The sequence below is a fragment of the Cavia porcellus genome, unplaced genomic scaffold (assembly GCF_034190915.1).
Source record: "Cavia porcellus strain 051 isolate PalLab524CR breed Dunkin Hartley unplaced genomic scaffold, mCavPor4.1 scaffold_6, whole genome shotgun sequence".
Lineage (NCBI taxonomy): Eukaryota > Metazoa > Chordata > Mammalia > Rodentia > Caviidae > Cavia > Cavia porcellus.
Window position 1 is genome coordinate 27,999,020 of NW_026947489.1, and position 22,901 is coordinate 28,021,920.

Here is a 22,901-nt window from a genome sequence, read left to right on the forward strand (position 1 = left end):
TGTGATACAAATGAATACATCTTTATTACAAAACACCAAAACAACACCCAGGATTTGGAGGTAGATCTATTTACATCAAGGGGCACTGATCAAGCATTCCCAGAATATCAGGTCCTGATGTCTGGTGGTCTGGGGCTTATATGGGATAAGTAAACAGGAAGTACAGTGGCAGAATGGCTTGTCAGTTGGCAACCAGTTTATACAATGTGCATCATAGTGACCAGCTTTGCATCACTGTGACTCACCATTTCTAAGACATAGAGGCAACAGTAACTATTACCTGGGCAACTAAGAAACTGAAGCATACAGGCAGCAGGTGGGCGGGGGCAGTGGCACACATTTTCTGTTACAATATGACCAGTATTTTATGCACTTTTTTGGGGGTTTTCTTGAGACAGGATCTTACTATGTTGTTTAGACTATCCTTAAACTTACTATGTAACCCAGGCTTGCGTCCACTTTGCCACGATCCTCCTGCCTCAACCTCCCAAGTGTTAGGATTATGGATGTGAACCACCATGCCCTGCATTACAATAACAATAATCTCGGGGGCTGGGGATTTAGCTCAGCGGCATAAGCGCCTGCCTTGCAAGCAGGCAGTTGTGAGTTCGATCCCCAGGACCGATAAAAAGGAAAAAAGACCAAAAAAAAAAAAAAAAAAAACAAACCACGTAACAATAATCTCAGGTGAAATGTCTGAGCAGTTTGCAAGATAAACATTTAAAAATTTACTATAGTGTGTTGCTTCTTTGATTTGTTCTCCTATTTTTCTTGGCTTGTTCATAAGGCTGCCAGTGAACATCCTCAGGAATTGAATAGTGTATTAGGAAGTACAAGAACAGGCTTTGCTACAAACATTCACAGGCCTCAGCATATCACCATACTCATAACCATGGTCTATATATGCAGAACACACAAGGCAAGGGCTAGGCACAATGACAGAGCAAGTGCTCCATATGCACAAGGGCCTGGGTTCGATCTAGCACCAAGACACACACATGCGTACGTACAGACAGACAGACAGACACACACACACACACACACACACACACACACGCACGCACATGCACAAATCAAAACAGCAAAGGGAAAAGGTTCATGGTGCAAAGTGGGGGAAAACCAGGCACAAGTCCTTTGCCAGTGGAATCAGAGAAGACATGCCTCACAGCTCCAGCAATTGAACTGTGATCATATACAAGAAAAGTCACCTACCAGGGAAACCTGTTAAGAGATAGAAGGCCCAGGGTTTTAACAGACTAGTCACAAAGGTTCCTTCTGGAATGTATCAAAATTCTCAACTCCCATGAGGAAAGCAAGTGTTCAGGACAAGCCACATTATACAATTAGGTGGGTCACACTGAGCCACTCTTGGCAGTGAGAGTGGAGGGGGCCCTCCTGACAGTTAAGCTCCCAGGGGGGTCAGCCAAGGACCAGTCTTGTCAGTGGGACTTTCTATGGATAACATGTCTGCTATGTTATTTTTCCTGCACACTGTGAGAATTCCAGAGGAATAATTGCCATAGATATTTTCAGATTTAAGAAGAAAATTTAGAAAGATGATTTTGAAAAAAAGACATAATAAAGAATTTCCTACCTGAGGAATGGTTAACTCATTTATGTTAATCAATACAGCCATAATTGTTTATATTAGTTTTCTGAAAAACAGATTAAGAATATATGAAAAACAGGAAAAATAAGTTTGGTCCTAATGAACCCTGGAATCTTGGTACTTCAATAAAAACAGGGCTCTTAACAGGGCATGGTGGCACTTGCCTATAATCCCAGCACTTGGGAAAGTAAGGCAGGAGGATCACTGCAGGTTTGAGACCAGCCTGGGCTACAAACTGAGTTCGATGCCAGCCTGAACTTCATGGCAAGACTCTGTCTCAAAAAGACAAAACCTAACCAAACCAAGCCAAACAAAACAAACAAAAAACAGGGCTCTTTTAGTACTGGTAGCAGCTAAGCATATATACCCATGTGACAATCCCCCAGAAATGCACTTCATATATACATATATATTAAAGTAAAAATAAAGACGATGGGCCCTTGGCATTAGTAGTTTAAATGTGAACTTTAGAAGTGAAAGGTAAAGAAGGTTTAACAATGTCATATTTATGAGCATAATTTTCTTCATCTAACATTTTGGGGATCCAAAAAGAAACTTCCTTTTGTTGTTCCCGCCACTTAAGTATATTCTCTGCTAGTTCCTCGGTCTCATTCACCAAAATATCCATTTTGGCTAAAGCCTTGCTCTGTAACATTTGAAAGAAACAAAAAATAGGAGAAATCTGTCATTAACTCATTATAATTTCACAAATGGTTGTAACTCCAAAAGTTATACCTGAACTTTTCTAGTCCCTTATTGCAAAATTCCCTTAAAATTGTTTTCTTCCTTGCTAAAGTACATACCCTCTCTTTGTGAGTTCATTTTTCCTTTATTGTCAGTCATCAACTCAACCTGTTGTTAAACCTGATGTTCTCAGTCCCATGTTTAAGTTCATGGACAATCTTCATCTAGATGTACATTCAATATCTCAGACTCCACAGCTCAGCAAACAACTAAACATTTACATATGTAAGACATAGCAAAAACTCAAGTTGGGCACAGTGGCACATGTCTGTAATCCCAGTACTCAAGAGGCTGAGGTAGGAAGGTGGCTGTGAGTTTGAGGCCTGCCTGGGCTACACAACAAGACACTGTCTCAAAATAAGCAAAAAAAAAACTGCATTACCTCGACAGAGTCCTTTGTCTACATAATGGCCAAGATCTAGAAATGTGACTTCAAAAATAGGGGAAAAAAAATCTATACAAGCCTTTGTATTCCTATATTTCTATATATTTTATGTGAGTCTTTAATGTGGATGACTATAATTAGTTTCTAGGTGTCTTTAATTCTCTAATTCAGAGCAGATCACTTATTTTATTTATTTTTTGGTACTGGGAATTGAATTCACAACCTTGTGTTTATCATGCAGGTGCTGTGTCACTGAGCTATACCTGGCTAGATCATATTTTAAAATGTGCTAATACAGGAATCACTCAAAGAATTTCTTTAAAATGTAGATTCTGATTTTGAAGGTTGAAGAAAATGAAGCCTACAATTCACTTTCTTTCTTTCTGTCTTCCTTCCTTTTCTCCTTACCTTCCCCCTTTTCTCCCTCTCTCCCTCCCTTCTTACCTTCTTTCTTTTTTGGGGAGTGGGGACAGTATTGGGAATGAAACCCTGGGCCTTGTGAATGCGAAGCAAGTGCTTTACAATTGAGCTCTGTAATTGTTTTTTTTTCTTTTCTTTTCTTTTTTTTCTGAGACAGGGTCTTGGTATATAGTTCAGGGTGGTCTTAAATTTACTATGTAGCTCAGGCTGTCCTTGAACTTGTGGCAGTCCTCCTGCTTCAGCCTCCTGAATACTGGGATTACGGGCATGTGTCACCATGCCCAGCAAGTCTTATAATTCTGCATTTTTCATGAACTTCCACATGATGTTGTTCTCTGTCCATACTTAGAACAAGGCTCAGTCTATTCTAATCAGTATTTTCTCCACACTTACAGCACAATTCTGACCAAGTTACTATTTTGTCCTCTTCACTAAAAAGTAAATAAAATAAATAAACAAACATTCAGCCAGGCATGGAGGGGTACACATGTATAATTTCAGCACTCTGACAGGTGCAGGCAGGAAGATCTTAAATTCAAACCCAGCCTAGGTAATTTAGTGACTTAATGAGATACTGTCTCAAGATAAAAAGAAAAAGCTAGGGATGGAGTTCAGGGTGAAGTTACTGCTCCAGGCTTCAGTGCCATCAATAAATGAATGAATGAATGAAATACTCAATAGCTCTGTAGTACAGTAGTAAAGTCTAAAGTTCTTGATCTGATTTTCAAGACATATCATAAATTAGCCCCAATTTCCTCAGGTAACTAAAATATCACTTTCTCCTCAAACTCTGACTTTCTTATCTTCTTCACATTGATACATTGGCCAAAAGTATTCTTTCTGATACAAGGTGAAATTTTACAATTCAGGATTCAGCTTTCCAAGATGGGTGTGGTAGCACATGCCTGTAATTCCAGCACTCAGGAATGTGAGGCAGGAGGATTGTTGCGAGTTTAAGGACATCCTCGTTACAAAGTGAGTTCAAGGCCAGTCTGAACTGTATAGTGCAACTCTATTTCAAAGAGACCAAAAGACGTGGAGGGCAAGACTCAGCTTTCCATTAATTCCTATATAAAACCTTTTGAACTCTCCCTCTACTCTATTCTACTCCCAATCCCTCTACACTGGAAGTAATCCTTCTTTTCTTTGTCCTCAATAGATAGCTTTTCCTTATGGACATTTAAAGGATTTTCCCTGTACTGAAGACTGACCCCAGGGACATTCAACCTTTTGAAAACTTTATTATGATACAGTCTTGCTAATTTGCTCAGGATAGCCTTGAATTTGTGAAGTAGCTAGGATTTTAGGAGTATACTATGGTACTCAAATACATCTCTTTATAATCAAATGCTGCACTTACATAAACACAGTCCTATAAAAGTACAAAGCATGGCTCTTCATGCTGTCTCATTAAACTAAGAACCCGAGGAAAGGATTCAAGGACATCTATCTTTTTTTTATTTATTTATTTATTTATTTTTTGTGGTACCGGAGATCGAACTCACGACCTCGCACTTGCCAGGCAGGCACTTATGCTGCTGAGCTAAATCCCCAGCCCCATCTATCTTTTATAATACATGGATCAGAGCCCTTGCATAAGAAGATTATATATTTTTACTAAATTCTGGAAAGAAAAAAATGTATTGAAATGATTTCTAAGTCAAGTGTGCTGGTGCATGCCTACCCATTCAGCATTCAGGAGGCTGAGGCAGGGTACCTAGGCTGTCTTCAAACTTGCTATTCTCTTGTTTTTAGCTTCCTGAATAGTTGGGATTCAGGCATGTAACATTGTGCCTGGCTACAAAAAACTTCTTGATTTTAAAAATAATGAGCTCATATATTTAGTGATTAAAAAGTTAAATGAAAGGATCACTGTTATGGCTTGTATCTAGATGTCCCCAAAGCTTCATGTGGTCATAGATGGTGCTTTTTGAAGGTGGGGTGGGGGATCTAAAATGTATGATGCTGGGATTAAGAATGTGTAATTACTAAATTAGTCCACTGACTGCTTTAGCATAGTGGATAATGAGAAGGCCCTCCCTTTTTTTTTTTTTTGTCTTTTTCGTTTTTATCGATACCAGGGATCGAACTCACGACTGCCTGCTTGCAAGGCAGGCGCTTATGTCGCTGAGCTAAATCCCCAGCCCCAAGAGAAGGCCCTCCCTAAGCATGGATGGCATCACCCAAAAGGCAGGTAGCCTAGAAGGGATAAATAAAAGGGAAGGGCAGGCTGCAGCTGTTGCTTGCTCCTTTGTTATATCCTGCCAGCCTATTTCTTCTCTGTGATGTCCTTTGCCATCCCACCCTGCCTTGGAACCAGCTGACTATGAACTGAAATCTCTACAAACTTTGAGCTGAAATAATTTTCTTTCTTTAATTTGTGGATTTTTTTTTTTTTTTTACCAAGGATTGAACTCACAACCTCTCACTTGCCAGGTGGTGCTTATGCTGCTGAGCTAAATCCTTGGCTCAAGGTGTTGGGCATTTTGTCTTAGCAACAAGAAATGTAACTAAGACAATAACACATTTTGAGATTCTAGTACAAGAGAATGAAATATAGTTACATTGCTACTCACCATTTTCTTTAGATTTTCATCTAAATGAGGGATATTTCTAACTGTTTCAAGATGGGTTTCCAATTTCTCAATGAAAGTCACAGCCAACTGCAACAAATGTACCATGTACCTAAAACATGGAGGAAAAAAATTCAGTATTTTTATGTTTATGTTTCTGTTACCTTATTTTTCCTTCAAGACTCTTTTTTTTTTGGTCTTTTTCTTTTTTATTGGTACTGGGGATCGAACTCATGAACGCCTGCTTGCAAGGCAGGTGCTTATACCGCTGAGCTAAATCCCCAGTCCTTCCTTCAAGACTCTTAATTTGTATTATTATTATTATTATTTTTTTGTCTTTTTCCTTTTTATTGGTACCGGGGATCGAATTCACGACTGCCTGCTTGCAAGGCAGGCACTTATGCCGCTGAGCTAAATCCCCAGCCTCCTTTTTTTTTTTTAATCGGTACTGGGGATCGAACTCACGACCACCTGCTTGCAAGGCAGGTGCTTATGCCACTGAGCTAAATCCCCAGCCCCTACTCTTAATTTATATTAAGAGAATTACAATCAGCCTAATGAGCCAATAACAATCTCCCTGTATTCACAAAAATACCAATGATAGGCTAACTATGGTGGTGCACATCTGTAATCCCAGCACTTGTGAGGCTGAGGTAAGAGAATTGCCATGAGTTCAAAGCCAGGTTGGGCTACGTAGTGAGTTTAAAGTTAGCTGAACTACAAAGAGAGATGCTGTCTCAAAATAATTAAACATAAAAAATAAAATAAATTTTTAGAGAGAGAGATTCTTCTCTACAGGCCTGGTAATAAATGTCTCTAATCCCATCCCTGCACTCTCAGAGGCCCAGGCAAGAGGATCACAAGTTCAAATCCAGTCTGGACAATTTAACAACTTAGTAAGATCTTGTCTTAAAATTAAAAAAAAAATTTTTTTTTCTGAGGATGTAGTACAACAGTCCTGGGTTCAATTCCCAGTACCACAAAAACAAAAGAGAAAAAGGGCTTTCTCTTTTCCTTTAAAAGCAGGACTTAACTTCTTATCCAAAAGAAAGAAAGAGACAGAAACCAGAAAGACAACATTAATCATATCTAGAATCCAACCTAATGTTAGATAACCCTCAATGGTAATAATTTTTTCATAAGGGATTTCTCTAGCTAAAACTTCATTCCATTTAAATGTACTCATTTTAAGACTGAATAGGATAAATATACTATATTGAAAATCTTCACATAAAGGTACATCAAATTTTTGGATTTGGAAAATGCTTTAAAATCATTATGCAGTTTTGTTTGTTTTTTGAGACACAGTCTCATTTTGTAGTTGAGGCTGGCCTTAAATTTACTATGTAGCCCAGGATGGCCTTGGACTTGTGCCACCAGCAGAGGCCCTCAGTTCTTCTCTGAAGTATATAATACTGTATATACATTAATGACCAAATATTGAATATAGCCAAAAGAACAAGGGTTACATTATTATCTTACTACAAAATAAAAAGTTCTGACATTTAAGAGACAATAATCCCAGCTACTCAGAGCCTATGATAGAAAAACAGTAAGTTCAAGGTCAACCTGAGCAACATAGCAAGACTGTCTCAAAAATAAAAAGAGCTCCAAATGGTGGTGTACACCTATAATTGTAGCACTCAGAAGGTGGAGGCAAGAGAATGCCATTAATATGAGGCCAGCTTGGACTACACAGTGAGTTCAAGACCAGCCTGGACTACACAGTGAGACCCAGTCACAAGTAAAACAGAAACAAAACCAAAAAAATCCTAAACTTTCAATTCGATCTATGTAATACACTAATGAGGAAGACAACAGAAACCATCCCATTCTATGGACTATAAAATTGAGGCAAAAGTTGAAAACATATGCCCAAGATTTTGAAGAAAATACACAACACAGATGAGATCAGCATTCAATTTTTTACTTCCCTATAGTTGACACTGTTTTGAGCTTTTCATGTTAAACACATCCAACATAATTTTATATATATGCAACATTAATTCAATAATAAATTTACTTCAAGAAAACAATCTATACATAAAAACTAATTTTTATCCACTTTGTTACATGTTTGGATTTAACTTTTTTCACTTAAGCCAAATTTATAATTTCCAGGGGCTGGGGATTTAGCTCAGTGGCATAAGCGCCTGCCTTGTAAGCAGGCAGTCGTGAGTTCGATCCTCGGTACCAAAAAAAGGAAAAAGACACACACACACACAGACAAAAAAATTTATAATTTCCAACACACGATGAGCAAAAGAAGTTCTTTTTTTCACCATAGCTACAATTCTTTTTTTTTTTTTTTTTTTTTTTTTTGGTACCATGGATCCAATTCATGACCTCATGCTTGCCAGGCAAGTGCTTATGCCACTGAGCCCATAGCTACAATTCTTTAATAACTGAGGATTTATAGGCTGGGGGTTTAGCTCAGCAGCATAAGGGCCTGCTTGGTAAAACATAAGGTTGTAAAAAAAAAGATTCTGAAGATTTTTTTTCTGGTTTATCAACAGTAATGTTAACAAATATAATCAGCAATACACTGTTTCATGAGTGATAGTATAAAGTAACTGCTAGTCTCACCAAAAACTACCCTCAGAAAACATGGAGAACTGCTCATTCCCACTCCAGAGGCTAACCTGTGGTAAACAGCTTCCACAGGTAAGTTTTCTTGGCACATGGGCTTCAACAGCTTTTGCCTGAGGGACCTCTTCTTTTTTAGCACTGCTTCCAGATGAGTATTGATGCTTTGCAGGGTGTGACACTTCTGAGCTACACAAATAAGAAATAGTGGTGACAGCACAGGGCAAGTAAATTTGTGATCCCCAATGCTTCCTCCTTCTTCTTTTTCTTTTTTTTTTTTTTTTTTTTTTTTTTTTTTTTTTGTCTTTTTCATTTTTACCGGTACCGGGGATCGAACTCACAACTGCCTGCTTGCAAGGCAGGCGCTTATACCGCTGAGCTAAATCCCCAGCCCCCGAATGCTTCCTTCTTAATAACAATGTTACAACTTAATGCAAGGCCAAGTACAATTACAGGCCAGGGCCTGTAATTCCAGCATTTAGAATATGGGGGGGAAAAAGACCCCTTCAGAGGAGGAGTTCAAATCAACCTGAGCAATACAGCAACACCAATGTAAAGGGGCTGAGGGTTTAGCTCAGCGGCACAAGCACCTGCCGGCAAGCCCAAAGTTCTAAGTTTGATCCCCATTACCAAAACCAAAACCAAACGAAACATCAACAAAAAAAGATCAAAGTAAGAAAAAATGAATCTGCAATTTCCCTCCTAAGTATCCCCCTCTTTGCCCACTCTTATCTCTTAATACCAGTACTAATTTCAAAAGCTTTCTCTCACTTTTCCCACTGACAAACAAACATAAGAGCTAAAGCCTATTTGTTTCTGAGCTAGAGATTTGTGCTATGTACCCCAGGCTGGCCTTGAATTTGTGCTAATCTCCCTGCTTCAGTCTCTAGTGCTGGGATTATAGGTGTGCCACTATGCCTCACTCTTACTCAATTTTCATAGCCAGAGCCATATTCTTCACATAAAGTCTCTTTTCCTATCCTTCCTCTAGTATCCTACATAGGAACATTAAAAAGTAAATCAGTTGGGCATGGTGGCACACGCCTGTCATCCCAGCACTTAGGAGGTTGAGGCAGGAGGATGGACAGTTTGAGGCCAATTTAGGCTACATAGTGAGTGTGAGGTCAGCCTGGATTATATAGCAAGACCTTGTCACAAACAAACATATAATCCAAAAAGTAAAACATAAATAAATAAAAAGGTAATCATACAAGTTACTTGTGATTATCATAGAATTGTTCCTAGAATGCAGTTAATGGTTGTCAACTTCCTCTTCTATAAAATTTAAATTTGAAGCCAGGCATGGTGATGCATGCCTGCAATCTCAGCACTCAGGAGGTTGAAGCAAGAGGATCACATGTTCAAGGCCAGCCTGGGTTATATAGTGAGACCCTATCTCAAAAACAAAACAAAAAAAAAAAATCTTTTCATTTGAAAAATTCAAACTTACATAAAAAGATTTAAAACATTCTATAAACTTCTATATACATTTCCCTTAGATGTATCAATTATTAACATCTAGCAACATTTTTTTCTTCTGATCTCACTCTACACTAGCACACATACAAACATATGAAACCTACCCTTTATTCTCAAAAAGATTCATTTTAGCTTATGTTGCAGACAGCAAGATCCTTTACCCTTAAGACTTTAGCATGTCTTTTGCAAGAACAAGAACATTCTCTTATATATACAGTACCATCTAGCACATTATTAAAATCTGAATTTTTTTTCAAAAAATTTAACATTGACACAATGTTACTACTATTTATTTATTCATTCATTTATTTTACTTTATTTTTTTGTCTTTTTCCTTTTTATTGATACTGGGTATCGAACTCACGACTGCCTGCTTGCAAGGCAGGCGCTTATGCCGCTGAGCTAAATCCCCAGCCCAATGTTACTACTATTTAATACGGGCCATATTTAGATCAAGTGTCCCCAGCACTTTTTTTTTTTACTGAATATACAATCCATAATAAGACAATGCTTAAACTGTCAGGCTATATTAATCGCCTTTCGTCTGGAAAGTTCTTCACCCTTTCTTAGTCTTCTGTCTTCTCTTGACTCTGGGGAGCGGAGTTGAATAGGCTAGAGTGCATCCCCATGGAGGTCATGTGTTAGGGACTTGTGTGTGAGGAGTGCAGTTCTCAAGGTGGTAGTGTTGGAAGGCTGCACGGAACCTCTGAGAGGTAAGGATTGGCAGGAAGCATTAGGTCAGGAGGAAATTGCCTTGGAGAAACCAGCGTAGTTCTGGGACTCTGGTTACTGGTCAGTTATGAAAGAGCCTAGCCCTTGAATCATTATCTGGCTTCCTGTCTTGCACATATCCTTTCTCTCTTGCAAGCACTCTCTCTAGCACTGTGGCACCATCCACCTTACCAGGGCCAGCTGATGCCATGCTCTTAGTCCTCCAGACTGTGTACTCACTAAACCTCCTTTTAAAAATATATTTTGAAACATCAGATGTTTTGATAAAGCAATAGAAAATGGATTAATATGGGAGTCAGCTCAGTCATATTTTAGACTATTTGTACTAGCCAAGTCAGCAGGACTTGTATTTGTGCAGAGAAATAGAATTTTGTGTGTGTGTGAGTCTTTTTGGACAGAGTCTTGCTATGCAGTTCAGGCTGGCCTTGAACTCACAGCCCTCTTCCTACTTCAGCCTCCTGAGTGCTGGGATTACAGGCGTATGCCACTGAGAACTAGAATTCTTTAGGAGCTACAAGGCAATATCTGGAACAACTTCAGCACAGCAAAATTTTGCTACAGTAATCCAAGAAAAAGTTGAAATTCCAATGATTATGAGCTTAACCAAACCACTTACCCAAATACAAAGGATGAACAACATCTGCTGTTTCTTTCTCTAGTTCCAGAAGTTCAATTTCCAGGCTTTTCTTCATTAGCAACAAAAGTAGTAACATTCAGCTTACTCAGAGAGTATCATGAGGCTAAAGGCTCAAGCACTGTTAAAACTGCAGCACTGGGCACCACCCTACACAGAAGCAGTCCCTGTGTCACTGCTACCCCCCTCCACCCTGCTCCCATCTCATGTTGTCTGCTCTGACTAGCTGTATTTTCCCTGCCCTAGTCTTGTTCATTAACAAGTACAGGAGTCCCTGAAATGGGGGAGAGGGAGTTAGTTGCAGTCAAGGTTCCTGGGGCACAGGAAACAAGGCAGTGGGTAGACAAGTCAGAACATATAGCACCCTACAGGCCCCACAGAGGTCTCAGATTTCCCATGTGTTCAGAATGCGACAGTGCTGGGATCTAAATTTCATTTTTAAGAAGCTCTCCACAGCCAGGTCTGGTGTCACACACTGTACTCCTGGCACCTTGGGAGGCTGAGGCAGTAGGATCACAAATTTTAACCCAGCCTGGGTAACTTACCAACTTAGCAATGCTCTAAAAATTTAAAAAAAAAAAATACGGGTGGGGTATAGAGTTCAGTGGAAGGCCTTGGGTTCAATCCCTGGTAGCAGATGTATGTAGGGGAGAGAGGTTCTCTCTGAAACCAGGCATGGTGATATACATCTGTAATCTTTTTTTTTTTTTTTTTCTTGTTGAGATGGGTCTGCCTGTGTAGTTGTGTAGTTCAGGTTGGTCTTAACTCACTATGGAGCCCAGGCTGGCTTCAAACTTACAGCAATACTCCTGCCTCAGCCTCCAAATGCTAAGATTACAGGCAAGCACCACCATACCTGGCTACACTTGTAGTCCTTGCACTCAGGGAGGATGAGGCAAGAGGATTGAAAATTCAATACCATCCTACTCACACAGGCAGGCCGCCTTGTGATGGAAGATGATTTACCTATATAGGAGCCCAGGTGATTTAACAAAGCTTTTCATTTTAGTGCTATTGCCTTCCTGTCGTTACTGTTATGTCTTACTAATTTACCCAAACTGGGCTTAAACCTGAGATCCTTTTGCCTTAGCCTCCCCCAAAGTGCTGGGACTGCAGGCATATACCACTATGCCTACCTTGTTCTATTTTAGCCAAGAATCGAACCCAGTACCTTACACATGCCATGCATCTGCACTACTATTGAATACCCCAACCTAAGTATTGTGTTTCTTTCCCTGTAGAAATAGGGTGTAAACAGTTCAACATAAATTACCTGGTAGATTTCAGCTTGAATATTTGTAGTCTGCTGTAGTTTGGAGAAGTTCACAAAGCAAGGAGCCGATTTCTTTGATATGTTTAACATTTCCTATTGGTACATGAACATGAAAGTAAGATGATGTGACAGAAAGTTTCTGTGTATGTTGGAATAGCATGCCCATAGGACTAAAGAAGACATTATGCCCAATCCTGGCCCTGAACATGAAATACAGAACAAAACAGCAACAGGGGATATTTCCTGTTTGTAAAATCTTTATTGTCACAAAGGTGTTGCCAGAATGTTTAAAAAGTGAGAAATAGAGAAGACTATTGGTATTATTTCCTGAAGCCTACAAGCTAGTCCTAGATAAAATGAGCAAAAAATAAACATTACTGCAAGCTTCTATGAAAAAGGGGAAAGACAGCAGAAGACTTTGACTGCTAACAAAAAGAAAGTTGCACTTAAAAGAAAATACCTACTTAAATTATGCGTTCACTGCCACAGGAGATTTACATTCTCCAAGCCTGCTTTGTATATGTGGAGACTGCTATCCAGGAAAGCCATGAAACCTTTAAAACATCTTTATCATACGGAGACCAAGTACTCTGCATTAAATAAGCTTTTGGAGTATCTTAAAAACAACAATAACAACAACAACAAACCACAAACACGAAGCACAGAAACAATTAGTCAAGGCTACCACTTCACCAAATGTATCTACACTGACAGCAACATTCTTAGTGCTTAACTGCACTGCTAAAGCTAAGTCTTTAACTATGGGTGAAGAGTTGGTCCTGGCTGCTGCTAAGGACCTATGTGGTAAACTACAGAAGAGGTTGTAGTTCAAAAGATGGCATGTGCTCCTTTTTCTGTTAGCACAGTAACAAGATGGACTGATAAAGTAGAAGATGTTGAGTCACAGACATTAGAAAGTGTTGAGTCATAATACAGGTTGATAAGTCTACCAGTAACAAGGCAACAATACTTGCTTTTTCGAGGATGTGCATGGATGAATGTTATATGTGCTTTTGGTACAAACTAACTCCACAACTGCAGAATTAGTCAAGTCTTTGAATGATTACATATCAGGAAAACCAAACTGATCACTTGGGCTGGTATTTGCATAGACAGAGTGGCTGCCATGACTAAACAGCTTTCTGGTTTCATTACTCAGGTCAAAGAAATCAATTCTGACCATAAGTCTATGAACTGTGTCATTCATAGTGAAATACTGGCTAGCTGAAAAAATGAACTTAACATTCTCCAGATTTTTTTTTTTTGGTTTGTTTTTATTTTTAGTTTAATTTAAAAAAAAATTTTTTAACACCAAGTACATTTATTAGAAAAGAAGAAAATTATGCTCATATCTTTTCCTTGAGAAATTAAAAATAAAAGATAGACTAAAACAAAAAACAAATAGAAGAAAATAATAAAGATCAAAAAACACAATCCCTTATCAAACTGCCACTTCACTTTTCATAAAGATTAACATTTTGATTCTTACGTTTCTATAAAATTAAGACTCAGAACAGTCTAAAAAACTTTAAAAGGAACAACCTTTAAAGGAACAAAATTAGAGCTCCAACCCTCCCCAATCCCACAACTTAATCACAAAATTACACTAATCATGACAAAATGGCATTAATATCAAGATACACAAACCACCAAAGTACCAAAATAAAGTCTCAAAATAGATACCCACATAATAGACAATTGATTTCTGGCAAAGATGCAAAAGCAATTAAGTGGAGAAAGGATTGTATCCTCAGTAAATATACTGGGACAACTGATATCCACATGCAGAAAACCCAAACCTTGTAGCACATCAAAAATTGCTTAAGACATTCAAAAGTTGGGCTGGGGATTTAGCTCAGTGGCATAAGCGCCTCCCTGGCAAGATGAGGTCATGAGTTCAATTTCCAGTACAAAAAAAGAAAAAAAAGACATCCAAAAGTCAACTCAAAATGGCTCACAGTGGGTTAGTTAAAGTAAAGGAAAGTGTGGCCTGAGTCACTGCTAGGCTGAAGTCATTCTCTGTGGGACAAAATACATGTTTTTTTCCTTATCATACTAATGAAACAACATGATGTTTATACATGCGTGATATATTTCACTAATAAGTGTTCTCAAGGTGTATCCATTTACCTATAAAAATGTCCACTTTATCATTCTTTGACTGAGTAGTATTTCATTATATAAAAATACAGCATCTTTTTTAACCATTTCTCAGTGGATGGGAATTTAGGTTGTTTCCAAGATCTGGATATTATAAACTATGCTGCTAGAAACATAGGTGTACATATATCATTGTGATATGATGTTCTTAATTCTTTTAGAAAGATAACCCAGAAGGGTTGAATGGGAACTCTAGTCCTAGTTTTTTGAGGAATATCCACATTGATTTCTACAGTGGTTGTACCAGTCTGCGTTCCCACCAACAATGGAAAAGGGTTCCTTTTTCTCCACAGCTCCTCCAGCATTTGTTATTGGTTGATTTCTTAATACTAGCCATTATTTCTGGGGTGAGGTAAAATCTCAGTGTCGTTTTAATTTGCATCTCTCAAATGACCAGTGCTGTTTAACATTTTTTCACGTATTTATTTGCTGTTTGTATTTCTTCATCTGAGAAGTGTGTATTCATCTCAGATGTTCCTTTTTGGATTGAGTCTTTAAATCTGGAAGGTCTGATTTTTTGCATTCTTTGTAAGTTTTCAATAGTAACCCTTTATCTGAGGAATAGCTGGCAAACATTTTCTCCCACATTGTGGGCTATCTCTTCAGTTGGTGGTTTTTCTTGCTGTGCAAAAGCTTTTTGGTAGGATAAGATTCTAGTTGTTGATTCTTTGTGATAGTTCTTGTTCAGTCAAGAGTTTTGTTCATGAAGCCTACATGAATATCTTCAAAAGTTTTACCTATTCTATCTTCCAACATAGTGGTTCTGTTTTAATATTAAGATCTTTGATCCATTTTAATTTTAACAGTGCATGGTGAAAGATATGGGTCCAGTTTTCTTTTTTTTGTACTGGGGATCCAACAATTCATGATCTCATGCTTGCCACGCAGGTGCTTATACTGCTGAGCTAAATCCCCACCCCTATGGATCCAGTTTTAACCTTTGGCATATGTAAAGCCAGTTTTTCCAGCACCATTTATTGACATCTTTGTCAAAAATAAGATGGCTTAGTATGTCTGAAGTTATTTCTGCATCTTCTAATCTGTTCCATTGATCTTTGGGTCTGTTTTATTTTTTGCCAGTACCACACTGTTTTTATCACAGTAGCTTTATAGTATAATTTCAAGTGAGGGATTATGATATCCCCTGTCTTGTCTGTGTTGCTCAGGATTACCTTTGCTATTCCAGGTCTTTTCTGGTTCCACATGAATTTTAGGATTGTTTTCTCTAATTTGGTGAGATATGTTACTGGAATCTTGATTGGTATTGCATTGAATCTGTATAACAGCTTTGAAATTTTGAAATGGCCATTTTTACTATATTGGAGACACAAAATATCTCTCCATTTTCTAATATCCTCTTCAATCTCCCTTTTCAGAGTACTACAGTTTGCAATGTAGAGGTCTTTGTTAGATTGACACCTGGGTATTTCATTTTTTTTGGATGCTATTATGAAAAGTATTGTTTCCCTGATTTCTCTCTCAGTGAGTTATTCAGGTATAGGAAGGCTATTGATTTTTAAGTGCTGACTTTGTAATCAGCTTCATTACTGAATTTGCTTATTAAATCTAGAAGTCTTGGTGGAGTTTTTGGGGTCGTCTAAGTAGACTATCATGTCATCTGAAAATAACAACAGCTTAACTTCTTCCTTTGTTTTGTTTTTGGTACAGGGGATCCAAACTCACAACTTTGTGCTTGCCAAGCAGGCACTTATGCTGCTAAGCTAAATCCCTGGCACTTCTTCCTTTCTTCTCTTTATTCCTTTTATTTCTTTCTCTTGTCTAATTGCTCCAGCTAAAGTTTCCAGGACTATGTTGAATAAGAGTGGAGACAGTGGACATCCTTATCTTGTTCCTGATTTTCAAGAGAAAGCTTTCAGTTTTTGTCCATTTAGTATCATGTTGGCTGTTGGTTTGTCATAGATGGGCTTTATCAGATTGAGATAAAGACCATCTATTTCAATTTTCTGTAGAGTTTTCATCATGAATGGGTGCTGAACTTTGTGAAAAGGTTTTTCTGCATCTATTAAGATGATCATACAATTTTTGTCCTTGGCTCTGTTAATATGATGTATTACATTTATGTATTTACATATGTTGAATGATCCCTGCATCCCTGGGATGAATCTCACTTGATCATGGTGTATAATCTTCTTGATGATTTGTTGAAATCTGCTTGCCAGTATCTTATTGAGGATTTTTGCATCAATGTTCATTAGGGAGATTGGCCTGTAATTCTCTTAGTTGGGTCCTTCTCTGGTTTTGGAATCAGAGTAATGCTTGTTTCCTGGAATGAATTTGGGAGTACCACTTCTCTTTCAATTTCATTTTAAAGAGTTTGAGAAGTAGTGTTAATTCTTCACTAAATTTCTTGTAGAATTCAACAGTGACTCCATCAGGGCCTGTATTTTCCTTTGTTGATAGGTTTTAATTACATTTTAAATTTCATTTATTGATATCAGGTTTTTCTGTTTGAGACAGGGTATCACTATGTAGTCCAGGCTGACTTCAAATTTACGGTAATCTTCCTTCCTCAGCCACACAAGTGCTGGGATTATAAGCATGCACCACCATTCTCAACAGTCAGAATATATTTAAATTTAGCAACCATGTCAAAGTACAGAAAACTGTTTCCGAGTGCCAAAAAAGTTGGCAATACCTGCTAGAACCAATAGCAAAACAAAACAAATGAGGAAGGAGCAAAGATGGCAGATAGATAACAGCTGGCTACAGAGGCTACCTGAGATAGTCAACTTAAAATTCAACATAATATAGCGTGGGGAGCTCTGAACAGAGGGAGATGAATTTTCTCGTCCCAAGAAGAAACTAAGGTGAGAAGAAACAATCAAACATACAGTACTGGTGCTATTATTGGAACAGCTAAAGATTCAGTGCTCCCGCCACAGTGGGTGACTTGCCGAGCCGTCCGAGGTCCCACTGCTTTGACTCACTGGAGGCACAGTTACACTGAGGTCAGGGGTCAGCCAGCCGAATGGAGAACTGAGCTGGTGGGGAGCCTACATCGACCTGTGGTGAGTGACAGGAGTGGAGCCATTCCACAGAAAGGGGGCTCCGGTGGAAGACACTCTGGGACCGGGCAAGACTGGCAAGTACAAGAGGCAGCAGTGACTTCAGTTAGTTGTTCCCTTCCTGAATGGGATTGGTGGAGTGAGCTAGCCTGGGTCACACGACCTGGCTGAGACCTAATAGGTTATCCGAAATCAATTCCCTATAGAGGTGGCGCACACTAACGCAGTGAAGCCTCAGAAGTTTGACCTGGAGGGGAGGCAGCATACAGTAATACAGTGCAGGCCTCAGCAGCTTGACTGATCCGCAGGGGAGGGGCCAGCATATGCTGTCCCTGTTTGCAACTCACTAGCACACTACAGTAGGAAGGGTCACCTAGCCAGCATGCTTCAGAAGAATTGTAACCAACAAAGAAAGAAACTGGGACTTCCTGAAAGAAACAAAAAAGATGGGAAGAGGAAACAACAAGAAAAAGTCCCCAGGTCCCAACCCTGAGAACACTGACCCAAGACAGGTAAATACAAAGGAACATAAGAACAGCAATCATGCAATATCAGACATGGCACCATGGACATAAAGAGATATCTACGGGACCTCAGAGACGAGTTCAAAAGTGGAATATTTAGCCAAGTAAAGCAAGATATAAGAAGATTAATAAAAGAGATGCTAAGCACCCCTCAAGCAGACACAGACGGAAGAAGGGAGGAACTCAAAGAAAGAAGAGAACCATTTGATGAAGAATATAAAGAAAATATAGAATACATGAAGCAGTTTCAAAGAGATTACCAGGAAATTAAAAACTCTAAGGAAAGATGGCAAATCTGCTTGAAAGAAACTAAAGATAGATTATCCAAACTGGAGGACAGTTTTGCAATGTGGGATAATCAAAGGAATACTTTTTAAAAATAACAAGGAAACAAGCAGTAACAATACAAAGGCTAGAAGATGACAAAAGGATCTATAACTTCAGAATAAAGAATGTAAATGAAGAAGCAGGGGTACAAACAAAGGAACTACAAAGGCTATTCAAAGAAATAATTAAGGAAAACTTCCCAAACATAGGAAAACCAAATGATATTCTGATGTATAAGGCATACAGAACTCCAGCCACCTACAACCAAAACAGAGCTACACCCACGCATATAATAATCAAGATCCCAGAAATTTAATATAAGAACAGAATATTAAAAGCTGTTAAGAGTCAAGAAACAGATAACCTATAAAGGAAGGCCCATCAGAATAACGGCAGACTTCTCAAAACAAACCATCAAGTCAAGAAGAGCCTGGAGCAAAATATTCCAAGCCCTGAAAGAAAATAACCTCCAACCCACATTGGTATACCCTACTAAACGTCTCTAGAAATTAATGGAGAAACAAGATGCTTCCAAGACAAAGAGGAACTTGGGAAATTCGCAACAACCAATCTAACTCTACAGAGAATATTGCAGGGCATTCTAGAGAGAGAGAAAAGTACTAGGACTTCAGGAACAGTGGCAGAGAGGCCTCAATGAATGGAGCAGAAAACAGAATGAATAAGATAAGCAGACAACTGATGGCAAAAAAAGAGCATAACAGAAATGAGGCAGAGGAGGTTGGTTATAATCTCTAATATAGACGGCCTTGATACACTTAAATAAAAAAAAAAAAGAACCACATGTGGAGTAGATCAGGAGGTAGGGTCCTTGGAGACGCTATTTATAGGAAATATAATTAACATGAAAAAAAAGTACATGGACTGAAAATCAAATATGAGAAAACAATGCTCTATGTGACAGAGAACCAGAGAGTAATAGGGGCAACTAGACCAGTATTTGTGGATAGGTTGGAAAGACAGGCTTTAATTGGTAAAGGAATGCAATTAGAGATCAAGTCCAGGAGAGAGAAGGTTCAGAACCACTTAGGTAAATAGCAGGTTGCTCCCCACCCAATTTAAAACCAAGGGTCTTGGTGAGATCCAAAAATGCACAGTGTAACCTGGGGAAGTGAAAGGGGAGGGAGAGTCTTAAAAAAGATGGCAGAAGATATTGTTAATAGTGTATCAGGATTTAAAACCCATATTACTCACACCACTCTGCTTAGATAGATTTTATTCTGTCCCAGTTTGTCTACTTGCATTAGATTTGAGGGCATAGACAGCTATCCCAAAAACATCAGGATATAGCACAGTGAACATCTTTAATATCCTATTATCTTAATCTGGAGCCCTGTATGACTTAAATTGGCTTATCATGATTGATCTTAGTTAAATCTGGTTTGTTTGATTACTGTTTGGTATCGACAGATTTTATTCAAAACTGGTATGATTGATAGTATCAAGTCTGAAAATATAGGCAACTACACTGAAGATGACAAGAATCTACGATACACATTCTGGTTTGATAACTGCCTGTTTTTGAAGTTTTATACTATACACAAAGTTGTGTTTTTATTAATACTGTTATGCACTGATATATTCAGTTATACTATGTCTGATGATATAGCCAATTCTATTGAAGATAACAAGAGACAACACAGGAACTATGGTAGAATTCCTTGTACAATGGTCTAACATGTCTTTTTCGTTTCATGTGTTTATAGGAATATGTTTTGTTTTGTCTTGCTTTGTTTTGTTTCTCCCTCTAATATAGAAAGGATAGAAATACATGTTAGGGCTCATGCATGTGTAGAACCTATGAACAGTTTATGAGAACTGATCTTATGACACACAATGAAATAAACAAATACTTTGAAGAAAAAAGAGACACTCAAGTACCCAGTGCTGATCCTGGAGTGTCATGATATGAAATCCAGCAATGCTACTATTCTTTGTTCAGAATGACATTAGCCTGCTTTAGTTTGTTTAATCTCAACATAAATGAAGATATGGATAACTGCATGTATGTTTAAGCATATAGGATTGACAACCATATTACTAAGTTTTTGTTGGATAGTCGAACAGAACTGGTTGCAGTCTCACTGTTTGAATTCCCGCTTTATATGTTCCACTTTTGTATCTTGAACATCTATTTGTAAAAGGACAGTATGTAAACATCAACTAGTGATTTCTTACTGTTTATTTTTTCTCTGAACGTATGTATTATTTCTACCTATTTTCTTTAGTTTTTCTTTAAATAAAATCTAAAAAAACAAAACTAGTGGATAGATGGACTGGATGTTGGATACTTAAACAGGTGGCTGCTACAGCATTTTAGGCAAGATGATATGTGTAGTAGGTCAACAGCAATTAAAAAAGGCTGGAGATATAGCTCAGTGGTATTCCTCAGTTACACACATGTGCACACATACACACATGCACACATTCATGTGTACAGAGTTAACACTGTTGCCAAGGATTTTGTTTCAGTTGACCAGCAGGATAGCTATGCCATTAGTTAGGGAAGATAACACAAGATATCTTAGATGGCAAATGTGTATCATGATAGCAGTTAGAACACATCTAATTTACCTTGTTTCCATCTTGCCAGCCCTACTCTGTTATTTTCTTTCTATTCTCTCTTAGATGGAAAATAGAACACCTCCCAGAGCACACTGTAATCCTACTATCTGGTATATCTCCATCCTTCCATGTGTACAAACTCATTTTCGGCATATACTTACTAAACTAGTAAGCTGTTGGATTCATTAATAAGGTAATGATGCTTAGCTGAGTGCAAATGAAACCAGAGTGAAAATAATAGTGTTCAAGGAGGGAATAGAAGCTCATGTGATGGCACATACCTGTAATACTAGCACTTGAGAGGCTGAGGCAGAAGGATCGCTACAAGTTTGAGACCAGACTCTGAGCTACAAAATGAGTTCAAGTCTAGCCTGAACTGCATAGTGAAACCCTGTCTCCACGTGATCTTGGCCAAAAGGCCAAGAAACAATTAAAAACACACACACAGGGAATAGTAAAAAGAAAGAATGAAAGAGCAATTAATCTCCCATAATAAATAAAAATTACAACCATTTGAGGGTTATGACTTAGTCCTACATTACAAAAAAAGAAAAAAAAAAAAACAGAAATTGGGGAATACAAGAGGATCCTTACCTTCAGTTACTGATACTATATACTGATACTATATACTTTATATGCTACTGGGGTAAAGGGATCTGAAAGTGAAAAGATTCCAAGAAAAAGGAAGGCCTATTTAGGACATTCCTGTTTACTCTGTAATTAGACACAATAAGAAGTTGGAATCCAGGATCTTTATGTTTGACATAAGAAACGTCATGCGAGGTATGGTGGTGTATACCTGTAGTTCCAGCACTAGGAAGGCTGTTGCAGGAATATCATGACTTCAAGACCAGCTTAGGGGGGCTGGGGATTTAGCTCAGCGGCATAAGCGTCTGCCTTGCAAGCAGGCAGTCGTGAGTTCAATCCCTGGTACCGATAAAAACGAAAAAGACAAACAAAAAAGACCAGCTTAGAGTACATAGTTAAGACTATCTAGGGTCGGGGAGTACGCAGTACAACAAAGCAGTTAAGAAGAAGCTCTTAATAGGTGTGGTGCAGCCCTGTAATCCTAGCTCTGGGAGGTTGACACAGAAGCCAAGCCTGAGTGATTTAGGCACTTAGACCCCTAAATTAATAAAAATTAATAAAAACAAAAAGGGTCAGGCATGTAGTTCAGTGGGAAGGGCCTGGCTCAATCCCCAATACTGCAAATAGTTTAATTTTTAAAAGGGCTACCCTGGGTTCAATCCTCAGTACTACATGAGGGAGAGGGAGAAATAGAGAAAATGGAGAAGAGGGCAGAACACAGACTGAGAAATTAGTAGTAGATTCAAAGATATTTTTTGTAGGCCCAGATCCTTATATACTGCCAGCAGAAGAAACTCTGATTAAGACTATGATTCACTCAAGCTTGCTAGAAAATATCCATCATAGCAATTCTTGGGTATAAACTAAAGCAAAAATCTCATTATCTTACATATAGTTAACCCTACCTTTCACCAACTCATTCTTCCAATGACCACAAAACTCAATAGTGTTCTTGTACACCAACAATGAATTCATTGAGAAATATCTTAGGAAAATAATATAGTCACAATAGCATCTAGAAAAACTAAGTAGTAAAGAATTAACCTAAGGGGCTGGGGATTTAGCTCAGTGGCATAAGCACCTGCCTTGCAAGCAGGCGGTCGTGAGTTTGATCCCCAGTACCCGATAAAAATGAAAAAGACAAAAAAAAAAAAAAAAAAAAAAAAAAAAAGAATTAACCTAATCAAGGGAGTGAAAGCCCTCTACAATGAAAACTACAGTACTCTGAAAAACGAGATTGAAAAGACCATCAGAAAAT

General features: G+C 38.3%; 1 protein-coding gene across 4 annotated transcripts in view; it reads right to left on the reverse strand.

Annotated features, from left to right (window-relative positions):
• The window catches only part of Haus2 (HAUS augmin like complex subunit 2), a 26,187-nt gene continuing 3,286 nt past the window's right edge, over positions 1–22,901 (reverse strand). Inside the window, exons 2-6 of one of the 4 annotated variants that reach the window (XM_003475446.4) lie at positions 12,436–12,528; positions 11,145–11,214; positions 8,374–8,506; positions 5,735–5,843; positions 1–2,255 (exon numbers count right to left, since the gene is read on the reverse strand). In XM_003475446.4, coding sequence (XP_003475494.2) covers positions 2,064–2,255; positions 5,735–5,843; positions 8,374–8,506; positions 11,145–11,214; positions 12,436–12,528 — 597 coding nt within the window. In that variant the 3' untranslated portion in view covers positions 1–2,063. Of the gene's footprint in view, positions 2,256–5,734; positions 5,844–8,373; positions 8,507–11,144; positions 11,215–12,435; positions 12,529–22,901 lie in introns of those variants that run through there. The other 3 variants (XM_023567398.2, XM_023567397.2, XM_023567399.2) reach the window with 3 other exon arrangements.